General features: G+C 39.8%; 1 protein-coding gene across 1 annotated transcript in view; it reads right to left on the bottom strand.

Moving 5' to 3' along the window:
* Window positions 1-20,283, bottom strand: part of EPB41L5 (erythrocyte membrane protein band 4.1 like 5) — a 163,459-nt gene that overhangs the window by 35,837 nt on the left and 107,339 nt on the right. The window contains exons 17-18 of the mRNA XM_049773146.1: window positions 17,766-17,929; window positions 6,648-6,745 (exon numbers count right to left, since the gene is read on the bottom strand). Coding sequence (XP_049629103.1) covers window positions 6,648-6,745; window positions 17,766-17,929 — 262 coding nt within the window. The remainder of the gene's footprint in view (window positions 1-6,647; window positions 6,746-17,765; window positions 17,930-20,283) is intronic.

Below are 20,283 nucleotides of genomic sequence, written 5' to 3'. Positions count from 1 at the left end.
AACCATGAAAAGATCATTCTCAGGCATAGAAGATAACAAATTAAGCATACCTATATACTCAAGTATAAGCCAAGTTTTTCTTTTTTTTTTAAATTACCTTTATTTAAACACCGTGATTACAAATATGATTGTAGTTATATGATAACAGTCATGTAAAGAACACCCCCCTTCACCAGTGCAAGATTCCCACCACCAAATTCCCAGATCTCCCTCCTCCCCACCCCACCCACACCTGTACTCAAGACAGGCTTTCTATTTCCCTCACTCATTCACATTGTTATGATAGTTTTCAGTGTAGTTATTTCTCTAACTGCACTCATCACTCTATGTGGTGAGCTTCATGTCATGAGCTGGGAAATAAGGGGAAATAAGGGTTGGGATGAGGCAGTAAAAGATTAGAAATGAGCTTTATAAGGGCAGTATCAAGGTCACAATACAAGATGGATATTATACATATATAAACTATATGCATACAATACTATCAATAGGAGACAAAGGAGAAAAAATTTCCAGTGACTGTCCCAACATAAATCAGTGCTAGAACGACCCACCCTCCTCCCAGAGTGCATTCTCATTACTGTAGGGAGAGGTAGGAGGAAAGCCTGATGAACCCTTTTATAAAGCCCACCTAGACTGGAGCCCAAGGAAGGCCTGTAGTCCAGGGGTTAAAGAGAGGGACGGATGGGGGCCTGCCAAGTATCCCAGCACTCCCCAGGCAAGGGAGAAGGCCTCCGGCATGGGGATTCCCAAACCCCATACCTGGCAAGAGCTGGTCTTCAAGATTAAAGGGGAAACCGGAAGCCAGAAGTCTGCTCGCCCTCCTCCCCATACACCTCCCCCCTGGAGTACGGAAGGAGGAGGGAAGCCTGAGGACCCCTAAGAATCCACCTGAACCCACTTCAGGCCATCTGAGCTGGCACCCAGGGAGGGCCTGGAGTCCAGGGGAAAAAGAGGGGAACGACTGGGGGCCTGCCAAGCCTCCCAGCACTCCCCAGGCTAGGGAGAAGGCCTCTGGCATGGGGACTCCCAAGCCCCATACCTGGCAAGAGCTGGCCTTCAAAATCAAAGGGGAAACTGGAAGCCAGAAATCTGCCCAACCTACTCCCCATGCACCTCACCCCTGGAGTACGGAGGAAGGGGGAAAGCCTGAGGACCCCTAAGAGTTCACCTGAACCCACTTCTGGCCATCTGAGCTGGCACCCAGGAAAGGCCTGGAGTCAGGGGAAAAAGACAAGGACAGCTGGGGGCCTACCAAGCCTCCCAGAGTTCCCCGGGCTAGGGAGAAGGCCTCCGGCATGGGGCTTCCCCAAACCACATACCTGTAAGCCAAGTTTTTCTAGACAAAGTTGTGCTGAAAAACCTGAACTCGGTTTATACTCGGGTCATACAGGTTATTTTATCCCGTATGTGTGCACCAAATCAAATGCACGTAGTCTCCAGTAGTCTTTTGTTGTCTGCTGGAGGAGGCAGGGAGTGGTGCTTCAGCTCAGTCCACAAGTCGCAGCTGAACTGAAATGTATGCCACTGAACTATTTAACCCACATTATTCTGCGCTTTGTATGAGACCAACAGCAGTGGTGATATTATCTGCAAACTCAGTGATGATGACAATGCCTATGCTGATATCCTCACATCAGATATAGCTGAAGCTCTGTTTGGACATATAGATGATGAGGAAGAATCCAGTTTTGAAGGATTTTAACCTTTGTGATTTAGCTTGATTACCTGTTAAGCTACGATTTTCTACACTTTAAAGTTTTAAAGTTACTGTTGCTAGTTTACAGTTTTTATTTAGCAATAAATATTGAAAAACATTTAACCTACTGATTCCTCAATTATTGTAATTGTTTTGGGTATATATTTTTATTTTTGAAATTTACGAGTGACTGCTGCATGTTCCACCTTGGCTTATACTCGAGTCACTAAGTTTTCCCAGTTTTTAGGGTAAAACTGGGAGGGGGGGTGGCAGCTTATACTCGCATTGGCTGATACTCAATAATTACAATATAAATTAAGTATTGTGAAAATACATGGGAGGAATCAGAAATAAATTTATTGGCTTTTGGGCAGGAGCAGGAGAGACAAAAAATAAATTTAAATAATCTGCAATACAACTGATATTTTACTTAAAATAAAAATTGACAAGTCACAACTATCATTACTGTGGTAATTAATAAATGATATAAAAACCAAACTCCAATCTAAATATTTTCTTTGTTTCACACATAGCTTTGTGCAAAACAGGCTAGCTTCTAGGACTGGGTTACATTCTGTATCATTTATTTGAAATTTGAAAATAATTCTATTCATGTGCTTACTGTAATTTGACATTTCTCAATTTATCTCCATACATTTATTTCTGGTCCAAAATTTGAACCAATTTCCCCAAACATGATCCTAAAAATACACAATTTTAGACTAGATTCAAGCCCTTAATATCCTAGTCTTCAAAATGGTTCATTATTAGTTAAAATAAGTCCCTGTGTTTTTCAACCATGTTTAGTTCATACCATATCATTGAGCAACCTCTCTTCTGGATAAATATTCAAAGGAAACCATTATTTGTTTAAGAACTAACAATCTCCCTAGAACACTGTTTTAAGAACACTGTTTCTCCGCTTATCCCAAAACTCAAGTAATCACAGAAACTGAGATAAGCACCCTAGACTAGCAAGATAGAGATTATACATTTGTCCTCATTTGTTCAAGAAGTGCTAAGAAAATCTCTCTTTTGCCATTTGTCTCCTCAAGACAAAATACCAAGGAGGCCCACCTAGCAGCAAGGGACACATACTAGGTATAAGAGCAAAGAAGGGAAGGAGGAATGTAAAGAAGGAGGAAGGAACACGGGGGGGGGGGGGGGTTAGAAAACCATGTTGATTTCTGAAAGATTTTGAGCATAGGGGAGAATGCCAGTTGGATCTGGTACCATTTGAGTCTCTGGGCATTGCCTGATATATTCCTGTAGGCTCCCTGAGCACCACTTGGGTGGCTCTCGTAATCTTCTACATCACTGGCAAGAAATACTGTATTCTGAGGACTTCAAATTGTACCACCAGCCTACCTTGCCAAGAATCACTGGGAGGCCATTGGCCTCCTGAGCACACCTTCAGAAACCTGGAACCTAAGAATTGAGAGAGGACATTTCCTGATACGTGACTGCTGGAAGCCATTTTATTAGTCTATACAGACCACATCATAGGCTGAATCTGTGCTCCAGATTCCGGATTTTACCACCTCACCCCCCAGATTATTTCAAAAGACTTAAAGGGGATATGTAATCTCCTTTGAATATTTCTTTAGATGTATTTCCTTAATAGGTATAACTCTTATTGTCTATCTCCATATGTAGTAGAAGTTTTCGCCATTCCTTTTGTGGATCTATTTAGTAGAAAATTTTAGTAGATAAGTTTCTCTAAGTGTTCTGAGTTCATGTTAGAACCAGGTTATTGGGATTGTTTAGCTTGTTATTTTTACCCCCATATGCACCAGTAGTAGTACCATGTGGCATTGTTCCTTTTTGCATAGGCACATTAAAATGGGGGGTATCTTACATGTGCAAACAAGTTCTTATCTTAACAGGGACAGGAGCACAAAATTTTATATTGCTGTGGGGTCTTACATCCTAAAACTTGTCACAGTGACTTGGCTTAAGCTTCAGAAGATTGACATTGTTTATTCACCCCTGAACCTTAGATCCCATCTATGGAAACAGCAGTTTTCTACACCAGCACCAGGAATCTGACTTCTACCAGTGAAGACCCTAAAGCTGCCCTGGCATCTACTTGTTGCAGAGTGGGTTCATACGACACTCTGATGACTTTGGTAATAACAGCAACTTGCTTTTAGGGCAGGATTCTCTGTATTGCCACATAATGATGAGATTAAGCCAGAAGACGCTCAGTTCTACCCTGACTTCAATATAGGATCTGTACAAAAACCAGAACCTCTTTTTTTTTTTTTTTTTTTTTTTTTTGGTTTTTGGGTCACACCCAGCAGCGCTCAGGGCTTACTCCTGGCTCTATGGTCAGAAATTGCTCCTGACAAGCTCGGGGGACCAAATGGGATGCCAGGATTCAAACCACCGAACTTCTGCATGAAAAGCAAACGCCTTACCTCCATACTATCTCTTCGGCCCCCAGGACCTCTTAATTATAGAAACCTGACCACAACAACGTGATTATGAAGAACTCTTACTGGGACCACAGAGAAAGACTTTGGTGTTAGACAACTTAGTATGCCCAGACCCTGAAGTTGGTCTTATGCCAGGTGCTCCCCCTGTTTATAGGCCAAAGGTTTATCCTTTCTATTTTCCTCATATTTTGCTGTGCCTATGCAAAAACAACAACAAACAAAACAGCAAACAACAAACAAAAAAAAACATTAAAATGTCATACATAACTTTTTTTTTGGTTTTTCAGGCCACACCCATTTGATGCTCCTGGCTAAGCACTCAGAAATTGCCCCTGGCTTGGGAGGACCATATGGGACGCCAGGGGATCAAATCGCAGTCCTTCCTTGGCTAGCGCTTGCAAGGCAGACACCTTACCTCTAGCGCCACCTCGCTGGCCCCATACATATACCTTTTTAAAAAAATTTATTGTATTTTTTATCTCTTATCTTTTAAATCAGGGCTCTGGCCTTTTTTCATAGAACCATGGGACATGGATTATTTTAGTTTACCACAAATTCTCACATTTTTCTATAAAACTAAGAGGATAGGAATAAAGGGTCTTGGGGCCAATTGGTCTCGGAACCATTGGCAGGGAAATAAATAAGGACAGAACTAAATATCCAAGCCAAAGTCAAAGATAAAGAGAATCAAGAGACCTAAACTTTAACAATCTAAATTCAAAGGGGCCTGTTACACTGGCATAGCGGAAGGGTGTTTGTCTTGCATGCGGCCGACCAGAAGGGACCCAGTTCGATTCCTGGCATTCCATATGGTCCTCCAGCCTGCCAGGGGTGATTTCTGAGTGCAGACCCAGGAGTAACCCCTGAGCACTGCTGGGTGTGGCCCAAAAGCCAATTAATCAATTAATAAAGTTTTATTAAAATGTGTCCTATAGGGCCCGGAGAGATAGCACAGCGGCATTTGCCTTGCAAGCAGCCGATCCAGGACCAAAGGTGGTTGGTTCGAATCCCGGTGTCCCATATGGTCCCCCGTGCCTGCCAGGAGCTATTTCTGAGCAGACAGCCAGGAGTAACCCCTGAGCACCACCGGGTGTGGCCCCCCCAAAAAAAATGTGTCCTATAAAAAAGGTGTCCTATAAATATGAATCAATGTTTTGTTTTAGGGATGTACCTGAGGCTATTCGCACCAATATTCAGAGAACTATAAACATGAGAGTTAAACATGAGGTTCCAGTATATAAAAAAGCATGTACTCCAACCCTTTAAGTCACCTATTTGGCTTAAAATGAATAAACTTTTACAATATATACACAGAAAAGGTTAAGGTAGTAATCAGATGTACCTTATTTATTAGTAATTAAAATTTATTTTTTGTTCATGTAGTATATGTTCTATATTTTGGTCCACACCCAGCAATGATCAGGGGCTATTCTGGGTTCTATGCTTAAGAGTTGCTCCCAGGAGTGCTGGGAGACCATATGGTTCTAGGGATCAATACCCAAAGACAACAGAACTGAGGGCCAGAAGAACTGGTCCATGGCAGGAAGCATGACACAAAGGAGAGTAGTGCAGTTAGGACAAAGAAGGAATAATTAGTGCAATGAAAGTTGGAAAAATCATTCTGAACAAGAATTAGGTGCTGAAAGACTGTAAGTTATATATAGTATCATAAATCACAGTGCCTAAAAAAAAGGTGTGGGGGTGGGTGAGAGGAGGATAACAAAAGTGTCCGTCATAGAGGCAGCCTTGGGTAGGGGTGGATGAAAACTGGGGACACAGTGGCAGGAAGTGTACACTGGTGAAGGAATGGGTGTTGGGACATTGCATGCCTCAAACTCAACCATAACAACTTTGTAACTATTTCTCTCCAGGTCAGAGGCACCACTTGCATCCTTTCCCTGTTGATCTGTCTTTTGGATTTTTTGTAATTGTACAGCTGCTAATGCAACTGCATAGTAGTAGTTCACTATATCACACCACAAAAGGCACATAAAAAAAAAAAAGAAAAGCTATGGTATAATATATACAATGAAATACTACTTGACTAAGAGAAAAGATGAAATTATTCAATTTACTGCTAAATAGATAGATCCTGAGAGTATCCTGCTGAGTGAAATTAGTTAGGGGGAGAAAGACAGAAATAGAAAGATCTCTAGCTTATCCAGGAGATAAAAGAAACATAGTTAGGGGAAAAATGATATCCAAGGAATAGAAAATGAGAACTGATCTTCAACTGGAAGCTTACCACAGAACTGAAGTGAAAAGAGGGGTAGGGAATGAGGAGGGAATGAGGGAAAGGTGTGGAGGACACTCAGAAAACAGAGGAGGAAAGTGGACACTGATGCAGGGTGTGCTGCTAGAATATTTTGTGTCAAAACCCTACCATTAATAGTACTGTAAACCATAGTACCTAAAATTAAAAAAAAGTAGAATAAAATATTATCCTTGAAAAGTAAGAATTGGGGTTAGTACTAATGAGGGTAGACAGGTTGACACAGGAGAAATCTCAATACCTGGTTATTGATGTTGACATCAAGGTTGACCCGAGGTAATTGCAAAGAATTGTTTTCCATTTCAAGCTGTTTGAGTTTCTCTGAGGCATCTTTTAGTGCTGGTGAGGAAAAAAAAGTCAAATAGCTCTTCAGTCAGCCACAGTGTCTTAGCTATACGGCAGTATATGACTGATTACTTTGGTGGGGTGAGGGAGCCTTCCAAGTGATGGTCAGGAGGTTTGGAAGCCCCAATAGGCAACCCTCAGCCAATCAGGCCAGTAATTCAATGAAAGGGCCCCACAGTGCTATGCTGCTCCCACAGTTAGTACTGTACTGGGTACAACTGTGTAACTATTAAAATGTTTTCCAGGGGCTGGAGAGATAGACAGTGGAAGGGCATTTGCCTTGTAAGCAGCCGATCCAGGACAGATGGTGGTTTGAATCCCAGCATCACATATGGTCTCCATGCCTGCCAGAAGTGATTTCTGAGTGCAGAGCCAGGAGTAACCCTTGAGCACTGCCGGGTGTGACCCAAAAACAAACAAACAAAAAAAGTTTCCCAGTCAAGTTTCTAAGGAAAGGTAAAAATTACCTACGACATAATCCTTTCTTCCATTATCACAATCCAGGTTCCTCTTTCCAAACTTTATTTCTCAATACTTATTCATTCCTTGGCCCTCAATATATACTGCCTAAAACTCTATTTATGTGGGCAATGTGATATAAGATACAGTCTGTTCATTTACCGATTCAACATGAATTATACTAGAACCCAGGGTCTATGTATGGCATTTTTGTCTTCATTATGTACCATCCATAGTTGTAAAACATATTACAAATAAGTTCTAAACTGAACTTATTTAAATTAAACTCAATTCAGCTTCATTTTATTATAGTTTAGGTAACATGGTTACAATAAATGCTAACATTTATAATGCTGATATACAAAATTACTGAGCCTTTACACCAAAGTGCCTAATACCCTACATTACTGTCCTTATTATACTTCTATTCCACTTCTTCATTCTTCTCTTCCCTGCTTTTCTCAACACTGCTTGATAATTTAAGCTTTATAATCCAAGATCAAGCGTTTGTCTTTGTTTGATCCTTTTTTTATTGGTCTCTTTATCTACCAAAGATGAGTGAGATCATCCAGTGTTTGTCCTCCCTCTAACTTAATATGATACCCTTCTGTTCCATCCAAGTTGCAGCAAACTGCATGATCTCATCTTTTCTTATAGTTTCATAATATTCCATTCATTTATTTATTTTTTATTTATTCTTTATTTATTCACCTGTTGCTAAACATTTGGATCATTTCCACATTCTTGGCTATTTATAAAGCACTACAATGAACATAGGTGTTTGTATATGTTTTATAATGTTTGTGTATTTGGGGGGAGGGTTGATGCCAAATGTAATTACTTAGAAGTTCTATTCTTACATTTTTGAGGAACCATACTAATCCATAGAGGCTGAACAAGACAACACTTCCACCAACAAGGAAAGAGGATTTTCTTGTCTTACCACCTCTTCAACACAAATGTTTTTTCTACTGGTGTGAGATATCATTATTGTTTTGATTTGTGTTTCTCTAGTAAATGATACTTTCTCATACATAACACTTCCTACTGTTAATTTTATGTCTTCTTTGAAAAAAAAGAACACTTTCTACTGCCTATTTTATGACTACTTTAGGGAAGTGTGTGTACCTCTTTTCTCCCCATTTTTTTGGTTTGTTTGTTTTGGGCCACACCCAGCCATGCTCAGGGCTTACACTTAGCTCTAAACTCAGGATCACTTCTGGTAGACCATAGAGCAGGGGTCTCAAATTCGCGGCCCGCAGGCCGTTTGCAGCCCTCCATACAATATTTTGTGGCCCTGCCCTAGAGGAATCTTTTTTTGTTTTGTTTTGTTTTGTTTTAGTTGTTTGGGTCACACCCCCCCCCCCCAATGTTCAAGGCTTACTACTGACTTTGCACTCAAGGATCATCCCGACTTTGCCTCCTGCGGCCCCCAGGTAAATTGAGTTTGAGACCCCTGCCATAGAGAGTGTCAGGGATAGAACTGGGGTCAGCTGCATGCAAGGCAAACATCTTACTTGTTTATACTATTTCTCAGCCCCCTCTCTCATTTTTGATGGTATTAATGCTTTTTGGTTATTACTGGCTTTTGTGAATGCTTTTTATATTTGCTATTAGCTATATAACTGATGTAGCATGTGTTAATTTTTTCACATTCAGTAGGGTTGGCTTTTAACTTTAGACCAAGTTTCTTTTCTCATGCAAAGTTTAAATTTTTTATAGAGTTCCATTTATTTATTTTTATTATTTTTGCCAATAGATTGAAATGACTGATAACACTTCTGGGGTCTATATCCTAGAGTTCAACCTAAGTTCTCCTCATTATATTTAACATATAAATATGAGGCCTTTAAGCCGCTCTGCATTACTTTTTTTTAAATTACTCCGGATTGTTTCACTTTCATTATTTTTCTATGTGGCTATCCAATTCCTAGCACCATTTGTTGAAGAGCCTTTATTTGTTCTATGTCATACAATCCTTTGTCCATAAATCTCAAGGTTGATGTCTGGGCTTCAGTCTCAATTCTGCCAGTGGTCTGGGCTGAAGGAGGTTCCGTCACATTTGGGGGTGTTCAAGTATTAGTCCAGATTCTACAGTATTATCCAAAATTAGAAGCACAATGATCTCCCTTTTGTTCTCAGACTTGGTATAGCCAATTGGGGAGTCTTATAATTCCATATTCACTGTAAGGGACACATATTTAATATGGCTAAAACAATGAAAATATTTATTTTTATATTTAAAATTTGAGTTTCCGTATTTTCAAACTGCTGATCAATGATTCACCACTAAAATGGCATAAATAAGTTTTTAATAAATAATGTTTGTAAATATTTGGAATGTTATTTCATCTTATTTGGTCTTTTCTAGTTATTCCTAGTTCATTCTATCATAGTCCCTAAAGCTACTAATAATATCCTAGAAAGTATGTTCATCAAAGAAATGTTATCTGTTAATATAAAGCTGTAGTACACTGAGGAATCAATGAAATTTTTTTTCCTTTTTGGGCCGCACCCTGTGATGCTCAGGGATTACTCCTGGCTATGCCCTCAAAAATTGCTCCTGGCTCAGGGGACCATATAGGACATTGGGGGACCATATCGGACGTTGGGGATGCAAACAAAGGTCTGTCCTAGAGTGACTGTGTGCAAGGCAACCGGCCTACCACTGTGCTATCACTCTGGCCTTTTGACTTTTGAAATTCATTCATATAGTACACATAAACTAATGTTAATAAGATTCCTCACTATAAAGAAAACTTTTTTGTTTGTTTGTTTGTTTTTGGGTCATACCCGGCAGCGCTCGGGTTATTCCTGGCTCTATGCTCAGAAATCACCCCTGACAGGCACAGGGGACCATATGGGATGCTGCGATTCGAACCACTGTCCTTCTGCATGAAAGGCAAACGCCCTACCTCCATGCTATCTCTCCGGCCTCTAAAGAAAACTTTTAGCCATGGGAATTCTCTGAATTGAGATAGTCTTGCTTCTAGTTTAATCTAAATTGCAGTAACTCTTGGTTTGCTGTTTCTAATTTTTCTAGTGACAAAAAAACCAGTAATTCTAAGAAAAGGTATGGTCCATTCATTCACTGCTGGTGGGAATGTCCAGCCTTTCAGAAAAAGAGTCTGGACATTCCTAAAAAAAATATAGGAATTGAGCTTCCACTTGATGCACTAATTCCACTTCTTAAAATTTACCACAAGCAAAGGCCCCAAAACAAAATAGAGTAAAGACATTTGCATCCCTGTGTTCCTGGTAGCATTATCCACAATAGTCAAAAATTGGAAACAACTCAAATGTCAAAGAAAAGATGACTGGATAAAAAACTATGGTATATATGCACAAAGGAATATTAGTCGTAAGATAAATTCATGCAATTTTTTCCTACATAGAAAGACCTTGAGAGAGGCATACTAAGTGAAACCAGTAAGAGGGAGGCCTACACAGAATGATCCATCTCATATCTGGACTCTAAAGAAACACAATGATGAAATAATGAATGTCCAAAGACAATGAAAACAAAGAACATGAGAACTGGTATTTAGTAGGAAACAAAACACTTAAGAAGGCTGGTGAATAGGACGAGGGAAAGCATTCATCTGGGAGGTGAGTATATGTGTGTGTGTATATATATATATATTTACATAGAGAAATACATACAAGTACACACATATATTCACAGATATGTATGTACATGCATGTGTACACATCTATAACATATGTATATTTATGTATAGATACATTTGTATTTGTGTATATATGTATTTATTTCTTAAAGCACTTCTTGTAGAGGCAGACTGCTAAGTAAAAGGCAAATGAGGGTGGGGGTGGGAGGAAACTAGTGAAAGGAAATAGACACTAATGAATGGATTTGTGTTGAAACATTATATGCCTGAAATCCAGTCATAGGAAATTTGTAATATCATGGTAACCAAATTTTTTTTCCTTTTTTTTTTTTTTTTTTGTCTTTTTTTAACCACACCCGGCTATACTCAGGGGCTATTCCTAGCTTTGCTCAGGACGCCTTCCTGGCATGCACGGGGGGCCATGTGGGATGCCGGTGACCGAACTCAGGTCGAGCGCGTGCAAGGCAAGCGCCCTACCCGCTGTTCTATCGCTCCTGCCCCAACCAAATTTTAAAGTTAAAAATCAAATTAGAACATTAATCTATAATTATCAACATCATATGTCAAAGTTAATTTCTGTTTACCTGACCTCAATTCACAAGCGCATTTTAAACAGGGTAAATGTCAACCAAAACATAACCATGATATACTACATTTTTTTTGTCTATTACTGATGTTACTTGGGGAACAATTTTTTTTTTTTTATTTTTGGACCACACCCGCAGTGCTCAGGAGTTACTCCTAGTTCTGTGCTCAGAAATAGCTCCTGGTAGGTCCAGGGACCATAAGGGATGCTGGGGGATAAAACCTGCATCCAACCTGGGTCCGCTGCATGCAAGGCAAAGGCCCTACCACTGTGCTACCACTCCAGCCCGGGAACAAATTTTGTAACACTAATTACCAATAGCATCTCACCAGCCAGAAACACTATAAAATTACACTTATTTCTAAATTACTTTTTATAGTAGGGTATTTGGGTGGTTTTCCCAGCTATACCCAGGAGTGCTTGGGTTATTCCTGGCACTGCACTCAGGAATCACTCCTGGCGGGCTCAGGGTACCATATGGAAGATTGAACCTGCATCGGCCATGCATAGGCATGCACCCTACCTGCTGTATTTTATGTATTATATGCTGTATATTGTATAACATTATTTTATGTTCGTCAGAAACAACAGTATTTTCACTCACGATTTCCTAATTTTGGAAAAAATGTGTGATTTCAGCAAAAGCACAGAAACCAAAGTTGAAATGAGCAACATAAATAAGCTGCTTTTAAATGAAAATACACTGAGATTGGAAACTTCTGTTTAAAATCAGTTTAGCATGCTGGAGAAAGAAGCTCAATGAACAGATGCACATTCAGGAGGCTTGAGTTTGATACTCACTGCACTCCCCCCACTTCCAGCATCTCCAGAAGTCATTCCCAAAAATCAAGCAAAGAGAAGCCCCTAAGCTAGAGCCAGTCTCATTGCCTATAAATCTGCTGCTGGGGAGGAGGAAAAAATTATGAATCCTGCTTTTTTGTGTTGCAGCCAAAGCAATAAAATCTATTCCCAATACCAATAGAGCAATTTAAATTTATAATCTTTGGGCTTTACTGTATCCAGTGCTTTAATGTATTACTGCTAGGCATATAACCCCAAAATAAACAAATTTAAAATTTTAAGAGTATGTTTTAATATCAAACCAAATTTATGAATACTTGGAAAAATTTAACACATAATTATTTCTTCTTAACCTTCAAGAAATTAAGAAAAAAAGAGGGAGCTGGAGAGATAACAAAGTGGTAGGGCATTTGCCTTGCACACAGCCAACCTGGGATGGACCTGGGTTCAATCCCTGGCATCCCAGATGGTCCCCGGAGCCTGTCAGGAACAATTTCTGAGTGCAGAGCCAGAAGTAACCCTTAAGCACCACTGGATGTGGCCCAAAAACAAATAAACAAAAAAAGAGGGTCAGAAAGATAGCATAGGGGCCGGAGAGATAGCATGGAGGTAAAGAGTTTGCCTTGCATGTAGAAGGATGGTGGTTCAAATCCCAGCATCCCATATGGCCTCCCAAGCCTGCAAGAAGCAATTTCTGAGCGTAGAGCCAGGAGTAACCCATGAGTGCTGCCAGATGTCACCCAAAACCCAAACCCCCCCCCAAAAAAAAAAAAGAAAAGAAAAGAAAAAGAAAAAGAAAGAAAGAAAGATAGCATAATGGGTAAGGTGCCTATTCTGCATGTGGGTGACCTGAATTTGCTTCTTGGCATTCATATGTTCCCCAAAACACCACCAGGAGTAATTCCTGAGTGCAAAGCCAGGAGTAATCCCTGAACACCACTAGGTATGACCCAATCGTTTCCGGGCCGGAATTGTGGAAAAGACAGACTCTGCTGGCCCATTAAGCTCGGTAGACATTTTGGGGCTTCCCCTGGCTTGCTTCAACCTGGGAACTTTAATCTTCTCTGGTATTCATCCCCTGACGGCTTGCCTTGGCTGAGGTGTTTCCGGGCCAGAGTTGCGGATAAAGCTGACTGCTGGGCCCCTTAGGCTCATCAGACATCTTGGGGCCTCCCCCAGCTTGCTTCAACCTGGGAACTTTGATCTTCTCCAGCATTAATCCCCTGAGGGCATGCCTCGGCTGAGGTGTGTTTTTCCGGGAGGAGTTGTGGATAAGACAGACTCTGCTGGGCTCCTTAAGCTTGGCAGACATTTTGGGGCTTCCCCTGGCTTGCTTCAACCTGGGAACTTTGATCTTCTCTGGCATTTATCCCCTGACGGCTTGCCTCAGCTGAGGTGAGTGTTTCCGGGACAGAGTTGCGGATAAAGCTGACTCTGCTGGCTCCCTTAAGTCCACCTTTAAGAGGTCGAAGCAGAGGAGTGCGGCCACTCTGCTTCGCTTCTTGGCCGCGCACTCCACCTAGCCAATGAATACCACCACAACGTAGAAAACCCCACAGCATGAGCATGACAATGGGGAAACTACGCAGACCAACTTCAGCCATAAAGAATGAAGATGGAAACTCTGATGACCCAACAATGGCCAACCACCTAAGCAGTCTTTCAGAAATGGAATTTAGAGAAGAAATATGGAGGATGCTCACAGAACTCAAAGAAAGTATCAATCAGAACACTAATAAAAATCAAGAGAATATGAAGATAGAAATCAAAAAACTCCAAACTGAAATATCAGGTCAAATAACAGGTCTGAAAAACTCAGTAGATGAATTGAAGAACATAATGGATGAGCTTTCCAACAGGTTAAAAGCAGCTGAGGATAGAATTAGTGTGCTGGAAGATGCGATGCACAACAACTTTACACAGCAAAAGAGATTGGAAAAAAAGCCTTAAATCAAATGATCAGACAATGGAAAAATTACTCAAAGAATATGAGCAGATGAAAATAGAAATCTTTGATAAGCTCAACAGAAACAACTTTAGAATCATTGGAGTCCCAGAGACCCAAGAAGAAAATCTCCAGAAAGAATCAACAGTCAAGAACATCATCACAGAGAAACTACCAGAGCTAAAGAAAACATGTGACCAAATCCTGCATGCCCAAAGAGTACCAGCTAAAAAAGACCCCAGGAGAAACACCACAAGACACATCCTAGTCACAATGATGAATCCCACAGATAGAGATAGAATACTGCAAGCAGCAAGATCAAAAAGGGAAATTACATTCCAGGGAGCATCCTTGAAATTTACAGCAGACCTGTCACCAGAAACACTCAAGGCCAGAAGGCAGTGGTGGGATATAGTGACAAAACTCAATGAAATAAATGCTTCGCCAAGAATGCTGCACCCAGCAAAACTCACTTTCAGGTTTGAAGGAAGTATACATGGCTTCACAGATAAACAACAGCTCAAAAACTTTAGACTCAAAGCCAGCCTTAAAAGAAAAACTGAAAGATCTATTCTAAAGACAAGACAGAACAAAAAGCACACCAAACTTCTACACAAAGATGGCAATAAATCCCATGACAATTATTTCTCTCAATGTCAATGGACTAAATGCACCCGTTAAGAGACACAGAGTGGCGAAATGGATCAAAAAACTGAACCCAACCTTCTGCTGCCTACAAGAAACACACGTGACTAGTCAGAATAAACATAGACTCAAAATCAAAGGCTGGAGGAAACTCATTCAAGCAAACACCCTTAAAAAAGTGGGGGTGGCCATACTAATATCAGATGACACAAACTTTATACTCAGAAAAGTTGTAAGGGACAAAGATGGATATTATGTACTAATCAAGGGACATGTACAGCAGGAAGAAATCACTCTCCTAAACATATACGCACCCAATGAAGGACCAGCAAAGTATTTAATACAATTGTTGACAAATCTGAAAAAGTATATCAATAATAACACAATAATTGTGGGAGATCTCAGCACAGGCTTGTCAACACTTGATAGGTCAACCAAATGGAAACCCAACAAAAATATACTAGACCTGAAAAGAGAAATGGAAGAAAGAGGCCTCGTACGTATATATAGGACACTCCATCCTCAGAAACCTGGATACACATTCTTTTCCAACGTACACGGGTCATTCTCCAGGATAGACCACATGCTGGCACATAAAACATACCTCCATAAAATCAAGAAGATAAAAATTTTGCAGGCTACCTTTGCTGACCACAAGGCTCTGAAGTTAGATGTGAACTACAAAGGGACACAGAAGAAAAAATTTAACACCTGGGAATTAAACAGCCTACTACTGAACAACCATTGGGTCTGAGATGAAATCAAAGAAGAAATAAAAAATTTCCTGGAAACTAACGACAATAAAAACACAAACTATCGGGGGCCGGGCGGTGGCGCTGGAGGTAAGGTGCCTGCCTTGCCTGCGCTAGCCTAGGATGGACCGCGGTTCGATCCCCCGGCGTCCCATATGGTCCCCCAAGAAGCCAGGAGCAACTTCTGAGCGCATAGCCAGGAGTAACCCCTGAGCGTCACAGGGTGTGGCCCAAAAACCAAAAAAAAAAAAAAAAAAAACACAAACTATCAGAACCTATGGGATACAGCAAAAGCAGTACTGAGAGGAAAATTTATAGCTTTGCAAGCACACATCAGGAAGGAAGGAGCATACATGAATAGCTTAATGACGCAGCTTATAGAATTAGAAAATGATCGACAAAAGAAACTAAAAATAGGGAGACAGAAGGAAATAACAAAGCTGAGAGCAGAAATCAATGAAATGGAAACCCAAAAAACAATTCGAAAGATCAACGAAAGCAGAAGTTGGTTCTATGAAAAAAATAGGAGGGGCCAGGCGGTGGCGCTGGAGGTAAGGTGCCTGCCTTGCCTGCGCTAGCCTAGGACGGACCGCGGTTCGATCCCCCGGCGTCCCATATGGTCCCCCAAGAAGCCAGGAGCAACTTCTGAGCGCATAGCCAGGAGTAACCCCTGAGCGTCACAGGGTGTGGCCCAAAAACCAAAAAAAAAAAAAAAAAAAAAAAAAAGAAAAAATAAACAAGATTGATAGACCATTGGCAAAACTCACAAAGCAAAAGAGAGAAAGAAACTTGATAACGCGTATTAGAAATGAAAAGGGGGAGATCACTACAGATACTGCAGAGATTCAAAAGGTATTCAGAGAATACTTTGAGAAACTCTATGCCACTAAATATGAGAACCTGGATGAAATGGATAAATTTTTGAACTCATATAACCTTCCATGATGAATAAAGAAGATGTAGCATATCTAAACACCCCCATCACTATTGAGGAAATTAAAACCGTAATCAAAAATTTGCCCCAAAACAAAAGCCCATTCATTCACGAATGAATTCTTTCAAACCTTTCAAGAGGAACTACTACCAATCCTGGCCAGGCCCTTTTATGAAATCGAAAAAACAGGAACACTTCCAAATAGCTTTTATGAAGCCAACATCACCTTAATACCAAAACCAGATAGTGATGCTGCCAAAAAAAGAAAATTACAGGGATGACCCAATCACACACACCCCCAAAATTAAGTGAAACCATATTATTTTAGGATTATTTTTATGGGTTTTGGCAATTAATATCATATTAATAACAAAAAGCTTTTCCTTTTTTATTCTGATCAAAGTGCATTACAAATCTTTCATAGTAATATTTTAGGTAGTGATATTGAATCAGGGTCGTTCCCACCACCAATATTGTCCTCCCTCTACCCCTTTTCCCAGCATACACCTCATACCCCTTTCTTACCCCCCAGGCTGCTAATATAGGAGGTCCGCTCTGTGTTTACTATGTTGTAAATTGGGTATCAATTCTGTTGTCGTTGGCTTTGAATTTGGAGCTTAATTTTGATCCTTTTTTTTTATTTCTACTTAATGTTCGTTTTAAGACTATACCCTGCAGCACTCGGGTTACTCCTGGCTCTCAGCACTCAGAAATTACATCTGGCAGGCTCAGGGGACCATATGGGATGCCAGAGACTGAACCCAGGTTGGCCAAGTGCAAGACAAACTTCCCACAAAATACTTTCTAACTCCAAAAAATAAATAAATAAATAAATAAATAAATAAATAAATAAATAAATAAATAAATAAATAAATAAATAAATAAATAAGCTTTCTAATAGTTAAAGGGCCAGACATTCATTCACTCCTGTGCCCTAAAAAAAACTTTAAGAAAAAAAATTTTTCTCTTAATTTGCACTTAAGAACTAAAGAAGAAAACAAAATTTGAAATCTCATTGCTATTTAATGATATAAATTATACAACTGTTTAGCAGTATCCATTATGTAATATTAAATATTTAAATTGAGTTTATTAATCATGAATTATGCTTAATTATTAAGCCAGAAAGAGGCAGACATAATTATTGTATGTTAAATTAAAAACTCCAAATATTAAATAAAATATTAATAAAAGAATTTAACTAAAATAGTTAACTTCAAAGGGAGATAAAATTAAAAGTTACAACTGAAGTTCTTTACTTACTCCCACATTCAATTTCAGGTTCCTCTAATCCAGTTTCCTTGGTTGCTGAATTAATGTCATCTGGGGCTTGGGATGTTTCCACAGTCTCATGTGGTCCAGTAACATCATCAATGGTTGTTTCTAATAAGTCTGGACTATCTAGCAAATTAATACTCAAAGGCAAGCTGTAAAGGTAACAGAAGATTTACTCAGACCAAGACATTTATCATGAAAATAATTTAAAGTACAAATAACAAAACTGTTTGTTTAAAAGAAAAACACATTACAAGTTTGTATCCCAACTGATTCATTCATCTGTCGGACCCTTTAGAGATAGACTTCTCTTCCAGAGAAGAAACTATCTTCAAGACATTAGACATTAGGCAACTAGGACAACAATTCTGAGCTGAAAATGGGGAAGGCTGTCTTGAGAAATTTTTCAGGCTCTGAAGCAGATACGGAAAAAAATAGGTAGCATATAAAAGTGAAGAAGATGTCAGAATCCAGGGAGACAAGTAAGCTTGAGTTCACAAGACAAAGTACAGGAGGAGTATCTAGCTCTTCAAGGAGAGTCTGAATATAATGAAGAACTCCCCAAAACTGGGATGAAATTCTATAGAATTTTCTCCCTCCCTTTGGCAGGAGAAAGAATAACACTCACATGTGTCCACGATTCCTGTTTACAAATTACATGTAAAACACATCATTCATAGGGCACTAGTATTGCACTCAGGAAGGTTTTGCTTCAGTAGTGCAGAATTATTAACCTCCAAAGAGCATGGCAACCGATCCATATAACAATGCCTAAAAGTAAGATCTGAAAGTATCAGACTTTGCAAGTAATTTGACTACCTGCAAAAAGCAAGTTCAAAATTTAAAGGAAGACTCAATTATCAAGTATTCAACAAAGCATTCACTTGAGAATTACAAGGAATACAAACAGGCATTTTTTGGAGTTTGAAAAACATCAAACACTAAAAAATATTCAATAGAACATGAGATGGCAGTTAGAATTAGAAAATACTTTAAGCCAACTGTTCATGTGTTGAAAAAAATTAGCAGACTTGAATATATTAAGGACACAAATCCCAAAGCAGGAGAGTCAGAACAATTATTCAAAGGAATAATGACTAAAGCTTTTCAAAGTGTGATGTGAACTCACAGACCCAAGTACTCACTAAATCCTAAACAATAAACACGAAAAAAAAAATACACCAAACACAATTAAAACCAAAATGTTTTAAACAATAATTTGGGGCCGGAGAGATAGCATGGAGGTAGGGAGTTTGCCTTGCATGCATAAGGTCCGTGGTTCGAATCCCGGCATCCCATACAGTCCCCCGAGCCTGCCAGGAGTGATTTCTAAGTGTAGAGCCAGGAGTGAGCCCTGAGTGCTGCCAGGTGTGACCCCCCAAAAATAATAATAAACAAAATCTTAAATGTATTCAAAGATTGTATAAAAGCTATGTAGACCTTTCATCAAAAAATAGTGTATAAACTAGAAAACAGTGGGGAAAAGACTTCAAAGTACTGAAAAAAAGAAATCAACCAAACTTTTATAACCTGCAAAAAAAAAGAAAAGAAAAGGAAAGGAAAGAAAAGGAAAAGGAAGGAAGGAAGGAAGGAAGGAAGGAAGGAAGGAAGGAAGGAAGGAAGGAAGGAAGGAAGGAAGGAAGGAAGGAAGAAGGCTTCAAAAAGAGAAAGACAGAGAGAGAAAGAAAGAAAGAGAGAAGGAAGGAAGGAAGGAAGGAAGGAAGGAAGGAAGGAAGGAAGGAAGGAAGGAAGGAAGGAAGGAAGGAAGGAAGGAAGGAAGGAAGGAAGGAAGGAAGGAAGGAAGGAAGGAAGAAGGCTTCAAAAAGGAAAACCCAGATACCAGAAAAATAAAACTCACTTGTGTTCACTATTATTCATAGCAGTGTTTTCGTTGTTGTTGTTTTTGGGTCCACACCGGTGGCCCTCAAGGGTTACTCCTGGCTCTGTGCGAAGAAAATCACTCCTGGTAGGCTTAGGGGACATCTGGGATGTCAGGAATCAAACCTAGGTCAGGTACGTGCAAGGCAAAGGCCCTATCGCTGTCCTATTGCTCTGGCCCAGAAGTGTCTTTTTTAAACAGTCAAAAATGGGGAAAGATCAAAATAATGATGAAAAGATTAAAAAAATGTAACAGTTGTAGCATAATGCTATGCAACAAGTGGAATGATAGACTGATTCATTCTACTGTATGATCTTTGGAAACATAAAAAATTAGATAAAAACTGAACTCCTGTCATTTATAGCAATATGTAGGAACCCAGATATTATGCATCATTATAAGTAAAGCGAGTGAAATGAAAAAAGATAAGCCTAGCATGCAGCCCATCTAGGACAGACCTCGGTTTGATCTCCCTGGCGTCCCATATAGTCCCCTAAGCCAGGAATGATTTCTGAGCACAGCCAGGAGTAACCCGAGTGTCACTGGGTGTCCCCCCCCCAAAAAAAGATAGCCTAATATTATATTTCACTGTATAATTGTGGAACGTAACTATTTTACTACTTTAAC

Source organism: Suncus etruscus, chromosome 5, assembly GCF_024139225.1.
Source record: "Suncus etruscus isolate mSunEtr1 chromosome 5, mSunEtr1.pri.cur, whole genome shotgun sequence".
Taxonomy (NCBI): Eukaryota; Metazoa; Chordata; class Mammalia; order Eulipotyphla; family Soricidae; genus Suncus; species Suncus etruscus.
Note: the sequence above shows the minus strand (reverse complement) of the source record. Positions and strands in the feature narration are given on the sequence as shown.